The 19,171-nt window shown below is 35.2% G+C and overlaps 1 protein-coding gene across 2 annotated transcripts in view; it reads left to right on the top strand.

Moving 5' to 3' along the window:
* The first annotated feature begins 1,606 nt into the window (after positions 1-1,606).
* LOC138698303 (cytochrome P450 4C1-like) overlaps positions 1,607-19,171 on the top strand; it is a 103,175-nt gene continuing 85,610 nt past the window's right edge. For both annotated transcript variants that reach the window (XM_069824123.1, XM_069824122.1), the window contains exons 1-4: positions 1,607-1,851; positions 5,305-5,411; positions 14,156-14,246; positions 16,519-16,704. In XM_069824123.1, coding sequence (XP_069680224.1) covers positions 1,680-1,851; positions 5,305-5,411; positions 14,156-14,246; positions 16,519-16,704 — 556 coding nt within the window. In that variant the 5' untranslated portion in view covers positions 1,607-1,679. The remainder of the gene's footprint in view (positions 1,852-5,304; positions 5,412-14,155; positions 14,247-16,518; positions 16,705-19,171) is intronic.

Genomic DNA, 19,171 nt, shown 5'->3' on the forward strand with positions numbered 1-19,171 from the left:
ATTTCTTACAATATTTCCTTGTCAGCAGAAACGTTTGCGTAACTTCAATGAAGACTACCGCATACCTGCTTAAAAGCAAACTTGACAAGTTGCTTACATAATCAACCTCAATTTAGTAATAGAATCAGTGAAATGTGCCGTAGTGAGTTGGCAGCGAAATAAGTGTAGTGCTGTGAGGTAATTGTGCAGGTATGAACATACCATACTCGTGGGTTTTAGTTCGAACTTAGGGTTAAGATACAAATTAGACTTACTTTAAATGTTATTTTAAGTGATCGTCCTGCATTTAATTTAGGATCCTCATTATTATTATTATTATTATTATTATTATTATTATTATTATTAGTAGTAGTAGTAGTAGTACTACTACTAGTAGTAGTAGTAGTAGTAGTAGTAGTAGTAGTAGTAGTAGTAGTAGTAGTAGTAGTAAGCAGTCGTGTTCTGTGTTTGTAGAGACTTTTTAGTAAGAAAATGTCCTTCCAACAGGTTACTAACCTGGAGGAAGTAAGTCCAGTGGTGGGAGTTGCCACCTATAGCCTCTGGACAGGCATAGGAGTACAACATTTCCTCTGTACTAGATGTAATGGTTATTCCGCCATGACTCGGTCCCCAGAGTCCCCGTTAGTTAATCAGTAGGTTGCACCACTAGCAGGTGGGGTTGGCAAAACAAAAACAGACAAAACTGGATATCATATGTCAGCTGAATGCCTCGTTTTAGAATTCCACGCCAAATTTTAAATTACCATCCTGTGGGCGAGAGATCCTTGGGCAGACCGTTCAAGCGTTGGCAAGAGACCGTAACGGGCTACTAGGCCCAATACATGCAAGGATGATGATGATGATTATGATTATGATTATTATTATTATTATTAATTTATTATTAATTGTATTTTTATTAGTTGTGTTTATTATTAATTGTCATTATTGAGTGTAATTAGTTACCACTGCCACCGGGTAGTGGTACACCCATCTGCAGTGTGAATAAATACAAACAAATATTAGTGTTTTATAAGGTACATTAGTTTCATCCGTCTGGGACTGACACATAGTCACTGCCATGCACAGTCAAAGCAGCAGTCATGCATTATCCGTAGGCATTAATTTTAATATCTAATTCAGAGATCAAAGAATTTTGGAAACAATATGTATTTATACTTTGACAGCTTCAAGTGAAACCCATAAAACACGCCAACTTCTGGAATCTCTCTCTTTCTTTCTTCTCTCTCCCTCGCTCCTTGTCATTCAGTCACCAATCACCACGTAAATATCTGAGAGGGTGTGTGTGGGCATCGCGACCAATAGAAGAACCACTCTCCAGTATTACCACAATAACGGATTCTTCATTTTTGCCTCGACTGTCGGCTAGGAAGGTTCCATTATGCTAGCATTGCAGGCAACTAGTCAACCTTTTAATGCTTTTGTTAGCAGGTTTGACAAACTGTGAGTGCACCTGCAAGTACATAGTGCATAGCGCTCTCTCCCTTCCCCCCGTGCTTTCTCACTTGCTCCTTCCCAAGACAGCCAGCGCTCACGTAGTAACTCGGTCAGGGTTTCAGTTCGATTTGTCAATCTATAGTATAATCAAACTTCTTAAACACTATACTTTTGTTACACAGGGAACTTCTGGCTGGAATTTGGATTACCTGTTGCACGAGAGCCTCCATTGCATTTACAGCATAATGGAGTCCACAACACTGCTGCTGATTGCTGCCCTTCTCTTAGGATTTCTGATTTTTTGGAGACGAGACCCAGAGGCGAGACGTATAAGGAAAATGATGGATAAAATTCCTGGGGAACCAGTATATCCAATCCTGGGAACAGTCCTACCATGTCTATTCGCAAAGCCGGAAGGTATAATACACGATCAATATATAGTCATAATTTTATAAGAAGTAAATGCATTTAATCTCGGTGAGAAGGGTAAAAGAGTAATTAGGACTAAAAGAAATATCATTGCTAGTAACAATGGTAATTGCGATACTAATAAATTATGTTGTAGTAACGATAGTAAAATGACAGAAATAACTATGCTTCGTATTCCAGCTACCTATAAACTAGAATAAGGTTGCCTGATTCGTACTATATGTGGCGTCACAGCACTGGTACAGGTACGTTCGTATACAAAATAGCTGTTACGCATCCTCTGCCCTCTTCTTCTAGAAAGTCAAAACCGGGACGCAGTCATAGTGAGTAATCTTATCGATCACTGCTCTTACTAGTCGTATTATTTAAATAAGTACATTTTTGTGGCTGATTGAAGGTTCATTGCAGAGGTAAAATGCCTTAGGTAAGATGCTCAAGCATGCAATATGTAATATTGCAGAGCATAGTTGAGGATATTTGAACGTATATTTTCAACAGTCAATATTAGACAACATTACATACAAATTGTGCAAATTAAACGTAAAAGTGACAAAAACAGTGCACTGAAAGACACTGCAATACCAAGGGCACAGAAAGTGTGTTGAACGTAACCGAAAAGAATCAGTATGAACAAATCTGAAAATGATGAAGATATTAACTCGACGTTTAGCATGGATTTGTGTAGCCTACCATGATGTTCAGTGCCAACACCTCAATTAATAAATTAAATAATCTATATTTTAGGGAATTTCTAGAAAAGTATATAGAAAATTAGTGGGTTTTCAATTATGAGCGACATATGCAATAGGCATTCAAATGAAACAAAAAAATATATATCAGAAAATAAGAATATCTTGTACTACATCATACACCAATAATGTCATGTGCTATTGAAATAATTTCTTGCAATATAAAATAATTTCAAGTGACATCCGCATATGTTCAAACTTCGTAACTTAAGAATGCACGTCATTATTCACTGCAAAGATGACGACGAAAATGAACATCACTGCTCAAGCATGTGTTTACTAGTAGGCCTATAGTTTCAGAATATCGGGAGTTGACTGTACTCCACGAACACGCAGCGACGACCTGTTTGTTTATATCTTTATCCGTAGCACTGCTATAAAATTGGAGTGAGGTACTGTTTCCTTCTTTTTAGTGAGATTATGATTGGATTTTACTGCTTGTAACTGTTTAATTTAAACACAACGACGGTGTTGAACTTAGACTACTAACACACAAACGTTTTCAAAAGTTCTGGGGCTTCATAGACAAAACAAGATCCTCTCCTTTGTTGAACAAAACATTTTCTGCTAATATAAGTCCAGAAACTCTGAAACACATCGAAAACATTATCCATAATCAGCAGTATTCAAGAGATGATTACAGGGAACTTCTGGAGTTGACCACTATATTTTTAGGGGAAAAACCAAGAGTCATTCGTATCATAGCACCCGGAGCCATTCATCATGCAAGGTGGATGTCGAAAGCCATATAACTATGCCTTCAATATATTCTTGTTTGGAGAACAGTTTAAGCATAGGAATAGCGAGATGAGGAGATTAACGAGGTTTTGCAAATTTGTGGCAAGGATTTACGTAAAAGTTTGGTTTGAAGCCCCGTTTTTCTATTTCAGCCCCCAGGAATGATATTTATCTACTAAAGTATCTCCATGAATATAAAGAAATTGATCCAGAAATAGAAAATGTGGCCAGAAACAAGTTCGTTCAACATCTTTGGTACCTATCGGAGGAACTTGTAGGGTTTGCTTTTTTGATAGGAATGTCCCTTCACAAACTAAGTGTTTGATGGTTGAAGCTCTACATAACTTAGTAACAAAAATACAAATCGTGGCATTAGAGCTACCATAAAAAATTGACAATATCAATCAGCTGGAAATAAAGGACTTTGTTGGTTGTAACACTTCAATTCTAAGGCATTCCTCTCAAAGGACCTAACTGAATAGAAATATATCTACAGAAGAATTTATCAGTGCTGAAGGAACGTTAAAAGCAGAGGTGTCAACGACACCGTCTTTCAAATAGTTCCCTTCAATATTACTCCGCCATTACACAGCGGAACACAGACGATCACTCAACTTCAGTCTACTTCAAACCATCAACACTCCCACATACACCGAGACATATACGTATAATTCTTCCATATACACACATCTTAATTAAACACAGTAATTCAACAACGATATGCATTATAAAAGATAGATTATTTAGATCTAAAGGAACAAGGATAACCACTATTTGCATCGAAACTAGACAACATTTAGATTACAATCAAGCAAAGTACTCGTAAGTAATCTTAAAACCTTTTCACATCTCCAAAACCAAAATAGACTTCTATCCCATTTGATCACTAAATAATGCTCATAATTTGTATAAATAAATCATACTTTTATGTTTACAGCATATGAATGATAATTTATACGCACATCACAATCAACCTACAACATCGATTACTGCAAACTTCGGTATGATACACAGTACTCCAAGACGTGTCATTTTCTAAACATTGAATAACTATAACCCAAGATTTTATCCATTTATTCATTTTAACATGATCATAATTTGCATAACATTATTTGATAAAATGTATTATAATGTAACATGACTTATATGTACACACAATCCAATTTTAATCATATTTGAATTTACACTACATTGAAATTCATCATTTTATTTCTTGTTACAATTTGTATACATATAACTCATGAAAATTTTATCACCATGTATTACACACTGTTCGTATTTCCTTTTATAGATCTAATTTAATATAAGCTCAGATCACATAATTTTAATATATCTGATGATGCCCCACAAGGCGAAAACGTTTATATACCTTATATTCACGTAGAAAATAAACATTTGCAGATAGTTGTATCTTTGATTGAAATTTACAACATTATTTTATGACTAATTCAGGAGTTCAACTAACTTCTTACGGCGAATGAGGAGCAGAAACAATATTTAATGACGATGATAAAAGAACATAGAAAGAGGATTCCTGACTCAAAAAAGAGCACAATGAGCACAATTTTAAAATACCATGAGAAGAAAGTTTAAAACTGGTTTCTTGTTTAATGACCAATATTGTTCGTGTTTAACATATTTTATTATAGAGGTCTGAAAATTTAAGACCTGGTAGCGACCTCTAAATTTGTTTCTTTTGTAATAAAATCTTACACAGTTCTTTTCTGATGTTATTGCTCACATTTTCATCCTAAGTCCATTAAAATTTGTTAAGTTTAATTTTTACTCCCCTGATAATGATCACCCTAATGTAACATGCTGCAGTCAACATTTGTAATCGGTCCCAAACATTACAAGCATACTAACATCATTTTAAATGAATGCAAATACCATGCAATATAACATTTCACTGTGGGTAGACTTCTAACTTCTTGGAAATTGATTTATGTTGCAGACTACTTGAATATGGCTATAACAATGGTAACAAAATACAAACCCTTACTTAAGGTATGGTTTGGTCCAATACCAGCAGTCGTTATAACGGATCCTGATTATGTAAAGGTAAGTACGTATATAAATACAGGGCTTCTGTTATAGGTCTGTGTACTGACCGCTTGCGGTCTTTTGCTTCTCGACAGCTGGACGTGTCGTTAACCCCACTAATTAAAACGTGAATAAAATCGTGCCTTATTAAAGATGCTGGAAATTTCGTCTTTCCTCTGTTAAATAGCCGTTGTATAGGGAAAATATATTCTGATCAACATAATGAGTTCTGCCACTGTAAAGTTTCTGACTTCATTTGTCCTACCGCTATATACGATATTTAACCTAACAAAGTGCTCAATTTACGATCAATGAAGAGTATATCAAGACGTGTGTTCCACTCGCAAATATCCAACCAATTATTCGCCTTGCGCTAACATCACACCAAACTCCAAATTTCCTATCATCAATAGAGATTTCTTGTACACAATGTCGATTTTCAGAACACTAGTAGCTAGTATTTTCATTATTTGCACGACCAATTACTGTAAGTGGAACCACACCTCATCTGAAAAGAACATCAGCTATGAGTCGATTAAACCTCATGTCACTGATGAAAAAAGCCACTCACAATAACGTACTCGTGCTACTTCATCGTCTTGTTGTAAACAACGCACACGTATACACTTGTGCGGCTCCAATTTTAACAATTTCGTTGCTTTATGTACAGAAGACACTGACATCTACACTTGTTGTGATAATATCGGGAGAGATTTCGTTGGCGACCCTTTCAAGATATACGCCAAGATGGTCTAAGTAGCCCTCTGTTAGATCTGTACATTTTGGCGTCGGCTTTTTATTTTGCACTGAAGGAGTAGATTCGGATCTGTTCGCAATATTATGAATTACAGTTCTGGAAGGAGGTAACTGACCAGGGAACGTCCGAATAAATTCCGCAAGAACAAGACGAGCTAATTCGTCATTGTAATGAACTGCACACACACACAAATGCGATGCTATATGTAGAGTCAGCTGTCTAACCATCTTCACGAACGAATGTACACTGTCTCGAGAGAACAGCATATTTTGTACTGGGGTTGAGCCAGTTGTCAGTAATAGAAGCCGTGACCAAGCCCAACTTTTAAAGTTTATTAAACATTTATTTGTTTCATGTATCCTACTAAGAACATTTTTGTATGCTACTACTAGCTGTCTACTCTCACAAGATCACTCTGTTATAGCCTACATCAGACGTCTCAATAGGGCCTTCTCGGAGCACTTCCTCCTCTCTCTCTCTCTTTTTTAATGTAAGAGTGGAACAAGATGCGGGAGCAGTTCGTGTATCTCCGGATGACGTCATTGACCGCGACGTTTGAATAGACATCTGTAACCGCTACGATTTTGTCTCCATCTCCGAGGAAAGAATGTCCTTATTACCGCAAATGTATGAACAAATAAAAGCTTTAATAGGGAAAGCGAAATTGTGGGCGTTGCAAGTTTCAGTGGATAACTGTTACCACTTTATTAATCTAAAATTGTTACCTAATTTGAATCAAAACCAGTATGACAAATATAATAAAGTACTGAAGGACTTGAGAAAAGAATTTGAGGGGACATAACATAAGAATGCGTACCTTAACAATCAACAAGTTTAATTGTAATTTAATTATTATTATTTAATTGAATTTTATTTTATTAAATATAATATGAACTTAAAAAAAGGGAGATACCAAAAACCATTTACTAGAAATGAAGTACTTTGTTGTTTAGTCAACTATCCGAAGACAGTCTGAACCACACATGTGATATCAACAAGGCACCACTTATGAGGCAACTAGGCAAGGAGATAATGGGATAGGGAGCCAGTTCCTTGTGCTTAAATGATTACGTAACAGGTATGGTTCTTCATGCTTCAGATGTCTTCTTTTTACTCATAATATATCATTAGAAAGTACATTTATTATTATTATTATTATTATTATTATTATTATTATTATTATTATTATTATTATTATTATTATTATTACTGCAAACGACTTAAATTTTATTCCTTCCGAAAACAACCGTTTATTTTGACAGTACAACTCAAAATGCCGCTTTGTGGAATTTCTTTAGCTCACTCATCCTTGTAACATAAATCAACGATCGGCTATCTTCGGGTATTGCGCTTATCTCTTCAGCTGACTACGCTATCTACATTTGCTCTGTGTAACAACTTTCATGCGTTGGCCTTGAGATGCCTGGCCTACATGATGGAAGTAATGTAACTCCAAATTTTAACAGCTTATTCCTTGGATATTGTACAAAAAACTTCTGATAACATTATGTCATTCTCGTGCTGTTTGACGTCTTTATGAGGAAAGATTTCCAGGTAGGAAGGTTTCAAATACTCAAATATTCATTTAGTTTGTGAGCGTGTCCGTGACACATGAAGAGTAGTACCTAGTTTTCGTAATTGTTGTATCAAGGGGACACTGCACTAAAACAACGTTTTTTTTTTCTAATCACTTTTTTTCAAGAACATTTTGAGAGCGTGTTCACTATGTAAAACACTAATAAAATCCAAATGTTGAACTCCCAAATGTTTTTGACCTTTTATTTTTTATATATTTTTTAGATATATTTTCTAACTTACGTTTTAATAATAATAATAATAATAATAATAATAATAATAATAATAATAATAATAATAATAATAATCTTTATTGTCATTGAATGAAAAACTTCACTATAGACATTTTCAAATGTTACAATCTTACTGCAATACATTTCATAGATAAACAAAATAAAAATTTAATTATAAAAACAATGTAGATATTTATCAAATTACATAATATTTGGTTAAAAGTACTATATTTACTAGATAAAAGAGAGTATCAAGTACTAATTGTCATATGTTTAATAACTAATTGAATCGGTCATTGCAGAAAGGGGATAAGTCATAAAATCTTACTTTTGAGATAATCAATAAAAACTGTTTTCTTCTTCCAATACTGGAGTAATCATTATAAATATTTTTTCTTACTTTGTTTATGAATAGTGAAGTATAATACATCATGTTAGACATCTGACATCTCAAACACTTTTGTTTCAAGTTGTTTAATCGAACCATGACTTATCCCCTTTCTGCAAGGAATTGTTAAATATAAAAGAAAAAAATATATAATTTACAATTTTGGGCTAATGTAATATTTGAAAACAAACTAAAAGTTAATAATTACAATGATAACGATGTTTTTATGTGTAATTACTACATTACTGTCACCATTTACATAATTATTTTTGCATTTTAGTCATTATTCCTACTACAGAAATGTACCAATATGTGATTTTATATCACAGTTTTAAATCAAAACTCTACTTTAAACTCGTACTTAAAAACTGCATATAGGAGAGCACAATAAAAATACACTAAAGCACTACACAAAGTCATTTGTTTCAATTGTTATAGAGTGTATTGTTAGACGTTGGAAACCATGTCATTTGTAGATTTCTTGTCACAAGGTGGCCAGTTCAGGATCTCTTCGTAAAAGAAAGTGTGTTCCAATGGAATTTATTGCGTCACTTTCGATAAGTCTCCAAGTTTTTTCGTATTAATGGGAATTTTCCCATTGTATGCTTTTGTGTAGGCATTACTATGCGTCCAGAACCTGGTTTTTTCATACAGAATCTGTGTTTCCTCATTTCACTACCAATGAACAAACTGGCAGTCACACATCCTGGATCATCTATAGAGTAAACAAATTCACTGAATTGTGCTGAAGAAAACATATTCTTATCTTTCCCTTTCTTCTTCAATGTGTCTAATGAGCAGGTGGTTTTCTTGTAATACTCTGGCGACTAGTATTTAAAATTCAAAATATCATCAGTAGTAACTGATTCTACAGAAAATCTGTTGTTTGTGTTTGCCTGGTGGATCAAGGTATTGTATTGGTCTGGCACATATACCCTGTCTGTCTTTCTTAGTTTGCGCTTCACTACACCAAAGTTGCGGTCACAGGGAAGAAATGAATGTCCTCGTTGTCGAAAATAATCTCCCCATTTGGATCAGTGCAAGCAACAATCGAATTAAGGTATGATTTTTATTTTGCCCTCCACAGTTATAAGAGAAAAGATACAATTCCTGGACTGAAGAAGGGACATTATTTTCAATGTAGTTCAGAAGGGACACACTTCATTTGAAGATTTGTGGCCTATACCTTCATGATAGGAATAGAAGTGCGCCGTATGGTCTTTGAAATTGTGAATGTTGAAAATTGATGACCCAAAGTTGCGGCTAAACAAACAATGAGTAGTTTCTTACCCACATTGTTCTCCTGTCGTACGGGCTACTACAGACTTCCCAACGGAATTGACGTTCCAATGCCTTCAGTTTATTTTTCTTATTTACATTTCTGCGGTAGTTAATTTCATTGCGTTTACGTTTACCACTAATAACACAGTTTTCTTCTACCTTATCTGTCATTTTCCTTATCAGCTGATGAGCGCGTAACTTATTAGATCCGCGGCACTCAGTTGCGTCACGTCGTCAGTCAGTGCAGAAAGAAGGTAAGTCGCTGACTTGTCCCCTTTCTGCAATGACTGCGCTGCTTATGGTGCTCTGCTTTGCGTTGAGAATGAGCAAATTTGTCCCATTTCTGTATGTAAATGTGTGTCTAGGCCTGGAGAAAACAATGGCACTCTTAACTCATTTTCGCGTTTTTCATGACTTATCCCCTTTCTGCAATGACCGATTCAATTAAGAATACTACAAACAGAGGCTAATAATAAACTTTAAAAATGCAACATAAGGTAGTGCAATTTGCTCTGTTCATTAATACATTGAAGTTTAAATAGAAGATCTCATTTTTTTTTTTTTTTTTACACTCAGAAGACATAATGAAACATTTCTATGCATTCATTTTATGGAATATCTTCTTTATTTACATTGATTTTTTTAAATGTTATTTTTTCTTTTTTTTTTTTTTGTTACACTCAGAAGACACAATGAAACATTTCTATGCATTCATTTTATGGAATATCTTCTTTATTTACATTGATTTTTTTAAATGTTATTTTTTCTATAATTCATGAAAAAAAAACACTAATAAAATAAACTAACAGCATTTCTTACAAAATTAATGCATATAAACATGCAGCTACCGTACCTCTTAAATATTTTCAATAACAATTTCATCCAGCTGATTAATATTTGACATAAAAGGGTTGGTGTTGAATCAAGAAAAATAAATTTACGGAAAAATGGACTTGAACGTAAAATCAATATTTATGTAACAGATACGTTACCTAATAAAATTCTCCTCCGCTACAGTCATCTAGTAACTTCAGTGAGCCAACTTTAGAACAAAAAGTTACTAGATTTGTAATCAGAAATTTGTAAAAAAGAATTTTATGATAAAAAAAATAATTTTGACAGCTCTTTAAATGCCACGTCCCCTTACAGCCTCAATTTAAAAAAAAATTAAACAAGTTTGTAATCACAATTGAACTAAATGCATTTCGGGTATGAAAATATACATTCTAAAGAAGTGAAATAATCAATAAAATTATTCTGGAAAATGTTCATGATTTTCAGTGGAGTCTCTCCTTAACTGATCTAATTAAATTGTCAACAGGAGGGAATAGATGTTGAATTTTGTGGAACAAAATCCAGGTCTGGCAGCAGGTATATTGGTCGTGAGGTTGGAGTATTGTATTGAACATGTTCTAAGAATTAAAGAACAGTTGTGCCCATAACACATCCAGTGTGTATATTAATGTCTATGGCCACGTGTTTTAATGTGACAGTGGCTACGTGATCAGTAAGAAACGAAGTCTGAACAGCAAACCATTGGCCAAATATGGCTACAGGTTTAAGGAACACTAGCTATAGGGAGATGTTAATTGTTTACTTTTCTCATGTGCCTTCAGGTTCTTATGCAAATTGAAAAACATCGTGAAAGATGTTCTGTTCATTCGCAATTTTATGGGTGCGGTTTTGTATTGCTTACTGCATTCTAATACTCTGTTTCTACACAGCATGCGTATTTACCGTTTTAAATGTAAGTCTTTCTTATGGAGTTCAGTTGTGATCTAGTGACGGTACTGTGAATTTGTATTAAAATGCCGATAAAATCTACATCTTTGCCTGTGCTTATAAAAGACTTCGGAGATGATTATAATATTATTCTTCCACAACTTGCGGTTTCAGTCACTTATATATTTTTCCACTACAGTAGAGTGATTGGTGCAGGAAATTTTTTCAAGAGACAGTGAAACACACGAACATTATAGTATATAAACTTTTCGAGAAAAAATAAAATTACGTCTACTTGAGTCAGATATTGATTTTGAAGTAGAATGTTTCACGTCATTTTTGTATATCCTATGCAAAGAAAAGTATTCCATATATTAGGCCTATATAACTCTTGCGCGACCATTTTTATCTCACAAATGCGAGGCTTGGACCATAAGAACAAATGACTCCTCAAGAATAACGGCTGTCGAGAAGAAGTTCATGAGATGCACTGCAGGAATCACAAAATGAGACCACAAAAGATGTGATGATATCCTGAAAGAACTAAACACCGAACTAATATTACAACATGTAACAAATCAAAGAAAAACTGGGACAATCAGAAGGGTAAATAGAACACGCATCCCGAAGCAAATCTTGCAGTATGCTCCCCATGGAAGAAAATCCATTTATTTTGTTTTTATATATTTCGTAGCGTAGTGTCCCTGAACTAATATTCATTTTGCAGATTATATTATACTGTATTTCTGCATTATATAATTTCCAAAAAAATAAAAACTCTCCTGCATTTGTTGATATATGATTGCCAGCTAATCTTGATTGTATTCAACTTCGTGTGCCTGGAAGGTTTAATTTCCATCATGTTGAAAACTGCTTACTAAACTGCATAACTCCATTGCAAACGTTAGCACGTAATGAAACTGGCTCTCTACAGTGCGTATTGCTATAATGTAATTACGAAAGTCATCCATCCAGATTTGCAGATATACTGAGTTGTCTATGTAAACAGAGCATAGTATACACAGAGGACAACTAGTGCAATTGAGCCAGCGTGGTCTATATGCGTGGCTGCATTCTATTTGAAAATTATGTTTTGGTATTAACTTTTTAAAACACCAATCCAAGTAAAGGCTGTCCCCAACAAGAACGCCGGATTTACTGTGAATGAATGCAACAAAAACAGATAACATAGAACAGGTAATAGTGTCGCCAGCACAATGACAACAAAACATTGTGGGGACATTGCGTAATTGTTTTGTTGTTGGGTTGACGGACTGTTGTCTGTTTTGTTGCATTTATTAACATTATTAAATCCGGCGTTCTTGTTGCGACACCGTTTAGTTGTTTTGACTCAGTGTTATCCACATTGAATTACTGCACCTTGGATAAATAGATCTGTGGATATCGTAATAAAAATAGATGACCAAAATAAATTTTCAATCTATATATTTCCACTAGGATATAAGGATATACATCAGACCTCAACAACGGATATTTAAGGAACACAATGACTGAGTTTTTAGATTTTTACAATTTGATTCTGATTTGTTTAATTCTTAACAATGTGTTAGATGCACTAAAGAAAGAAAAACAAATTTTATTTAATCTTAATCACAGTGCTAGTTTCGAAGTTAATTTTAATTTAATATTGAGATTAAGGTGCTTAGGTAAATATTTGGGGCTAAGATGGATGGAGTTACAGAAGAATGGAGAAAGTTACACAACGTAGAACTGCACGCATTGTGTTCTTCACCTGACATAATTACGAATATTAAATCCAGACGTTAGAGATTGACAATGTAGCACGTACGGGCGAAACCAAAAATGCATACAGACTGTTAGTTGGGAGGTCGAAGGGAAAAAGACCTTTGAGGAGGCCGAGACGTAGATAGGAGGATAGCAAAAAGGATTTGAAGAAGGCGGGATATGATGGTAGAGACTGGATAGGGAGCGATGGCGGGCTTATGTGAGGGCGGCATTGAGCCTCCCGGGTTCTTAAAAGCCATTTGTAAGAAAGTAAGTTCATATTTTTTCAAGTGGACCCTGATTCTCGGCCAATATTTCATCGTTGAGAAATTCATTATATATAGGTTAGTTTAAGCACAATATGTTTTTTAGAAAATCAGACATTTCTTTATTCATATTATATTATTTAAATATATAACCTTTTCCTCTTAATTTTCAAGATACTTAAAATTTCTCGACGAGATATCTCAGATAATATATAGGCATGGAATCGCTCCTAGACCTATAAGATGACTTAGGAGCAAGAAACTTTTTACTCTCAACTTTCTAACGAATATTTCAGTACAAAGAAACGAAAACTGATTTTGTAACAATTTTTTTGTGAAAACTCAAAACTAGTGTCCCTTAATTATACCTGGCTCTAATAGTTGAGAACTCAAAATTAGCGGGGCACAACATAAGATTTCAGTATTATTTTATTTTATTGATATGAGTATATAACTCTTTTACATATAGGCACACTATATGGATAGATGGCTTTATATCTGATGCAAAATGAACTTAGATTTTCTCTGCTTCCTGCTGGATTTAACCCCGTGACATATGAATTGGGAAGCAAGTATGATGACCATTATATCACCGATAACTATTAATGCTTAATCTTGAACTTGAACGAAATATTATATTTGTAAAATAAAATAAATTATTCAAATTATATTCTCAGTTCAGACGCGTAGACATGCAATTTCTATTTCTTCACAAGTTACAACAGAAATATATTAATTAGTGAGAATAAATTCTTGGGGTCTAGAATAAATTATCATCATATTTCCATTTTCAGGCAGTTCTAAACAACACGGAGATGATAGAGAAAGCCGCATTTTACAAGCTTTTCCATCCCTGGCTTGGATTTGGTTTATTTACATCTACAGGTATGTAGTATGTTTATTATAATTCTTCCAATCTTTAGATTCTTATGTACACTACTATGCTTTTCGTGGCATATTATATAGGGAATTATAGAACCTTTCAATGTGCAGACTTACATCTTCCGCCATTTCTTTCTCTGTCTTGCAGTCTGCCTTTCAACTAATCCACCTTCCCCCGTATGTGGTACCTAAGAGGTTACGTCCATTTTCGGCTTTCTCCTTCACAGTTTTCTAGAGATCCTTCAGTGGAGCAGAGTGACCCGGAGTGAGACAAGTGGCCAATAGGTTGCAGCTCACATACTCAGTTTCTGTCAGCCCCGAACTCCCTTTGCCAGGACGTGTTTTCGCGTACCTTTTATATTTTCCCGTCCCATTTCTCCTCCCTTTCAATTCTTCAATTCAAGACAAAAGTCACTGCAGCTCTGAAGAAGGCCACAGTATGTTCGTCAAAACTACTGCTTCTACAAACAATAACAATGCTGTAAGGACCCGGAAACCTACAACCTATAAGCATCGGCTGCGGAAGTGTAAGTTTAAAATTAATGTTCAATACCTGCTGAAGTGTTTGACATTCTATTACTTACTTATGGCAATTAACGAACCCGAAGTTCATTGCCGCCCTCACATAAGCCCACCATCGGGCCCTATCCTAAGCAAGATTAATCCAGTCTTTACCATCATATCCCACCTCCCTCAAATCCATTTTTATATTATCCTCCCATCTACATCTCGGCCTCCCCAAAGATCTTTTCCTTCCGGCCTCCCAACTAACACTATATATGCATTTCTGGATTCCCCATACGTGCTACATGCCCTGCCCATCTCAAACGTCTGGATTTAATATTCCTAATTATGTCAAGGAAGAATAAAATGCATGCAGTTCTGCGTTTATGTAACTTTGTCCATTCTCCCGTAACTTTATCTCTCTTAGCCCCAAATATTTTCCTAAGAACCTTATTCTCAAACACCCTTAACCTCTGTTCTCTCTCAACTTGAGAGTCCAAGTTTCACAACCGTAGAGAAGAACTGGTAATATAATAGTTTTATATAAATTTTACCTTTCAGATTTTTTGAGAGTACACTACATGATAAAAGCTTCTTAACCGAATAATAGCACGCATTTCTCACATTTATTCTGCGTTTAATATTCTCCCGAGTATCATTTATATTTGTTACTGTTGCACTAAGACAATTGAATTTTTCCACCTCTTCAAAGGATAAATTTCCAAATTTTATATTTCTGTTACGTACAATATTCTGGTCACGAGACATAATCATACACTGTCTTTTCGGGATTTATTTTCAAACGTATCTCTTCACTTGATTAATGTAAAATTTCCGTATTTTTCCTAATCGTTTGTGGATTTTCTCCTAACATAATCACATCATCCGCATAAACAAGGAGCTGATGTAACCTGTTCAATTCAAAACCCTCTCTGTTATCCCGGACTTTCCTAATGGCATACTCTAGAGCAAAATTAAAAAGTAAAGGTGATAGTCATCTCCTTGCTTTAGCCCGCAGTAAATTGGAAATGCATCTCACTGAAACCGGCCTATACGGACTCTGCTGTACGTTTCACTGAGACACATTTTAATTAATCAAACTAGTTTCTTGGGAATACCAAATTCAATAAGAATATCATATAAAACTTCTTTCTTAGTCGAGTCATATGCCTTTTTTAAATTTATAAATAACTGATGCACTGTACCTTTATACTTCTATTTGTTCTTTAATATCTGTCGAATACAAAAAATCTGATCAATATTCGATCTATTAAGCGTAAAACCACACTGATGATCCGCAATAATTTCATCTACATATGGAGGTAATCTTCTCAAAAGAATATTGGACAACATTTTGTATAACGTCAACAAAAGTGATATTTCTCGAAAGTTACTATATTTAGTCTTGTCTCCCTTTTAAAGATAGGTACAATTATGGGCTCCTTCCATTATTCTGGCACAATTTCCTTTTCCCAAATAGTAAATACAAGCTTATAAATTTCAGTATTGGCAGCAGTGTTTTAGGGAATGTCTCCGTAAAATCTTGAGGCCATTCAGCTTCCTCATTTATTTCGTTTAATAATTTAATTTCATTCTTGTCTTCGCCCAAGCATTTCCTAATTCAATGAGGATTCCAACAACTCCTGTAGCTTTCCCATTCTTCAATTAATTAATTGCCTCCTACATGATCAGAAATAATCAACTTTCCAGTGGTACCAATATAAGTGTTTTCAATGACTTTAACAATTAATCGTACTTCTATTATCCATAGGGCAAAAATGGCACTCTCGAAGGAAGATTATCACACCCTCCTTCCACTTCAAGATATTGGAACAATTCATACCAATATTCGCCGAAAACTCTGATATTCTAGTAAACGAACTCAGAAAGGAAGTTGGACGAGAAGTCTTCGACGTTAATCCCTACATCTTCGCCTGCAGTCTGGACATTATCTGTGGTAAGTACCTATCGTAACCTACATGACATTCAATAAAGAATGATAATCTGTAGGCCAATTGAAAGTGAGATAAGATAAGCAAGAACAACAGATCAAAAATAGATTATATAAGGTATATGTATACCGTTCTTAACTGCCACGCTTCGATCGTACATTAATAGGCCTACTTTGTCAGTAATTAAAGTTATATATTTCGGCAATATAATTTGGGACTCATCTCACCAACCGTGGCTGGAGGAGAACATTACAGGGGAGCTGACAGTGGCGAAGTAGTGAAACTGATAAGAGGTGTTGACAGGCTAAAGTTCTGACCATTAAGGTACCCCAGGGGTTAATACATGTTAATTCAATGTTTTTTTATGTAACTTGTGCTGTAGATGTCACCAGTTCGGAACCTGGCGAATAAGTGCGTATTTTCAAGTAGCTTTGGAGTGAGTAACAGTTGATACATTACTTTCGCATTCTTCACAGGGTCGGTGCCTGCTAATAGGGAGCTATGATCTGACATGGATTCAATTCCCGATGACTTATTACCATGTTTCTTCAAAAAGTAAGGCGAATGTCAGGCAATCCCATGACAAACAGAGCTCAAATTGCAAAATATATTTATCTATCACCAATTCCATAAGACAACAATCTGGGGGTAGCTACATAATCATCATCATGGCAAGGTTTGAAGCTAGTGATCCGTTTGGATCTCAATAGAGTCATCTCATCATTTTGGAGGTCTTTCTAATGCCAATTAAGTAACGGAAGAAAAATATAATAAACACGATTCTGTCATTATATGACATCAGTCTCTTTCTGTATTAATATTAGGAGAAAAATTCGCTCCGGCGCCGGGGTTCGATCCCAGCTCCTTGGTTCCACGTACCAAGCGCTCTCACTATTGAGCTACGCCGAAGTCCAATCCACAGTACCGGATTGAACCTCTCTCCTCCAGCTCAATGGTGTAGTTCAATGGTGAGAGCTCTTGGTACGTAGAACCAAGGACCTGGGTTCGATCCCCGGCACCGGAGCGAATTTTTCTTCTCTAATAGTAATTATTACCACAACAGATGCATTCTGTAGGACCAAAAAAAAATATCTTTACGTAGACTCTTTCTGTATGTTGTTGTTCAGTCAACTGCCCGAAGACAGATTTGAACCTCATAAGTGGCACAAATCAGGATCACTCATGAGGTAACTATGTCTGGAGATAATGGGTTAGAGTTGCCTCTTTCTTTCCTTCTCCATTGCCTACATCGGTGACTAGTGACATTATATATATATATATATACATACACACACACACACACACACATATATATATATATATATATATATATATATATATATATATATAACACCAACGAGACTTCAGATTATACAAACTATTGTCATTCTGACACATATCGTCAAGTGACATGTACTGCCTGATAATAGATGCACATATCAGCAGAACCTCAATCAGAGGTTCTCTTTCTGTATCTGGAACATTATTCAATTTGCACACAACGAGATTTACAAGGGAAGGGTTTCGGCTCGAACAGGAATTTCGTATCCAAAATTTGTATACAGGCCCATTTTTACATCTCTGTAAAGCTCCCAAAAGCATTCGTTTGTGTAATGTGTGGTTTGTCTGTTAGAGCACTGTACAAGTTGAGGGTGGGGGAGCACTGTACAAGTTAAGTGGATGGGACACTTTACCCGTAAGCCTAGCCTAGCCTAGAAGCTAGTGTGAGTGGTAAAATGTCTAAAGCCCATTTAAGAACATTTTTCTCCAACGTTCTGTCTGAAAATATTGCAGCTAATCAAAAGTATATACTGTTGTGTGAGTCATTAAATGCGCACAAGGACGCAACCTTAATAAATGAATCATTCCAAGATTAGGACATGGAATTTATGATCATTCCACCTAAGAAACTAAATATATCCATCCTATGAATATCTATTTCCTTAGACAATACAAACTATATGCTCGGAAGATAACAGATTACATAAGGACTCTTGCTGAGAATCCAGAACTCAACTTGGGAAATCGAGTGTTTATAATGAAAATGCACTGTGTTAGCTATTCATAACCAGTTGTCTGCTCCAGTATACCGCCCTATGCTTCAGTATTCCTGGCAGTCAGCTGGTTACGTGAATTGTGAACAAGTCTCAGACTTCAAAAATGTACTGTAATTCAGGTGGCATTTGATTTTTCAGCACTGGAGTGTGGTTCAGAAGATTGTTCAGGTGTTGCTTCTGTGTGTTGTGCTTATTGCTCAGCTCCATGCTGTATCATGCATTTTGTGGAGAATCCTCATGTACATTTTTAAAGAAGTGTATTGACCAATACCAACCAAACGGAGAGTTACACAAATGAATGATTTTACGGTCTTCATCACCATTGTGAGGTAAGCGTCTGTACAAATTTTTAACCAAAAATTCCTGTTCAAGCCGAAACCCTTCCCTTGTTAGTGTCGCCGAATTTAATTCACTT

Source organism: Periplaneta americana, chromosome 4, assembly GCF_040183065.1.
Source record: "Periplaneta americana isolate PAMFEO1 chromosome 4, P.americana_PAMFEO1_priV1, whole genome shotgun sequence".
In the NCBI taxonomy this organism is placed as follows: domain Eukaryota; kingdom Metazoa; phylum Arthropoda; class Insecta; order Blattodea; family Blattidae; genus Periplaneta; species Periplaneta americana.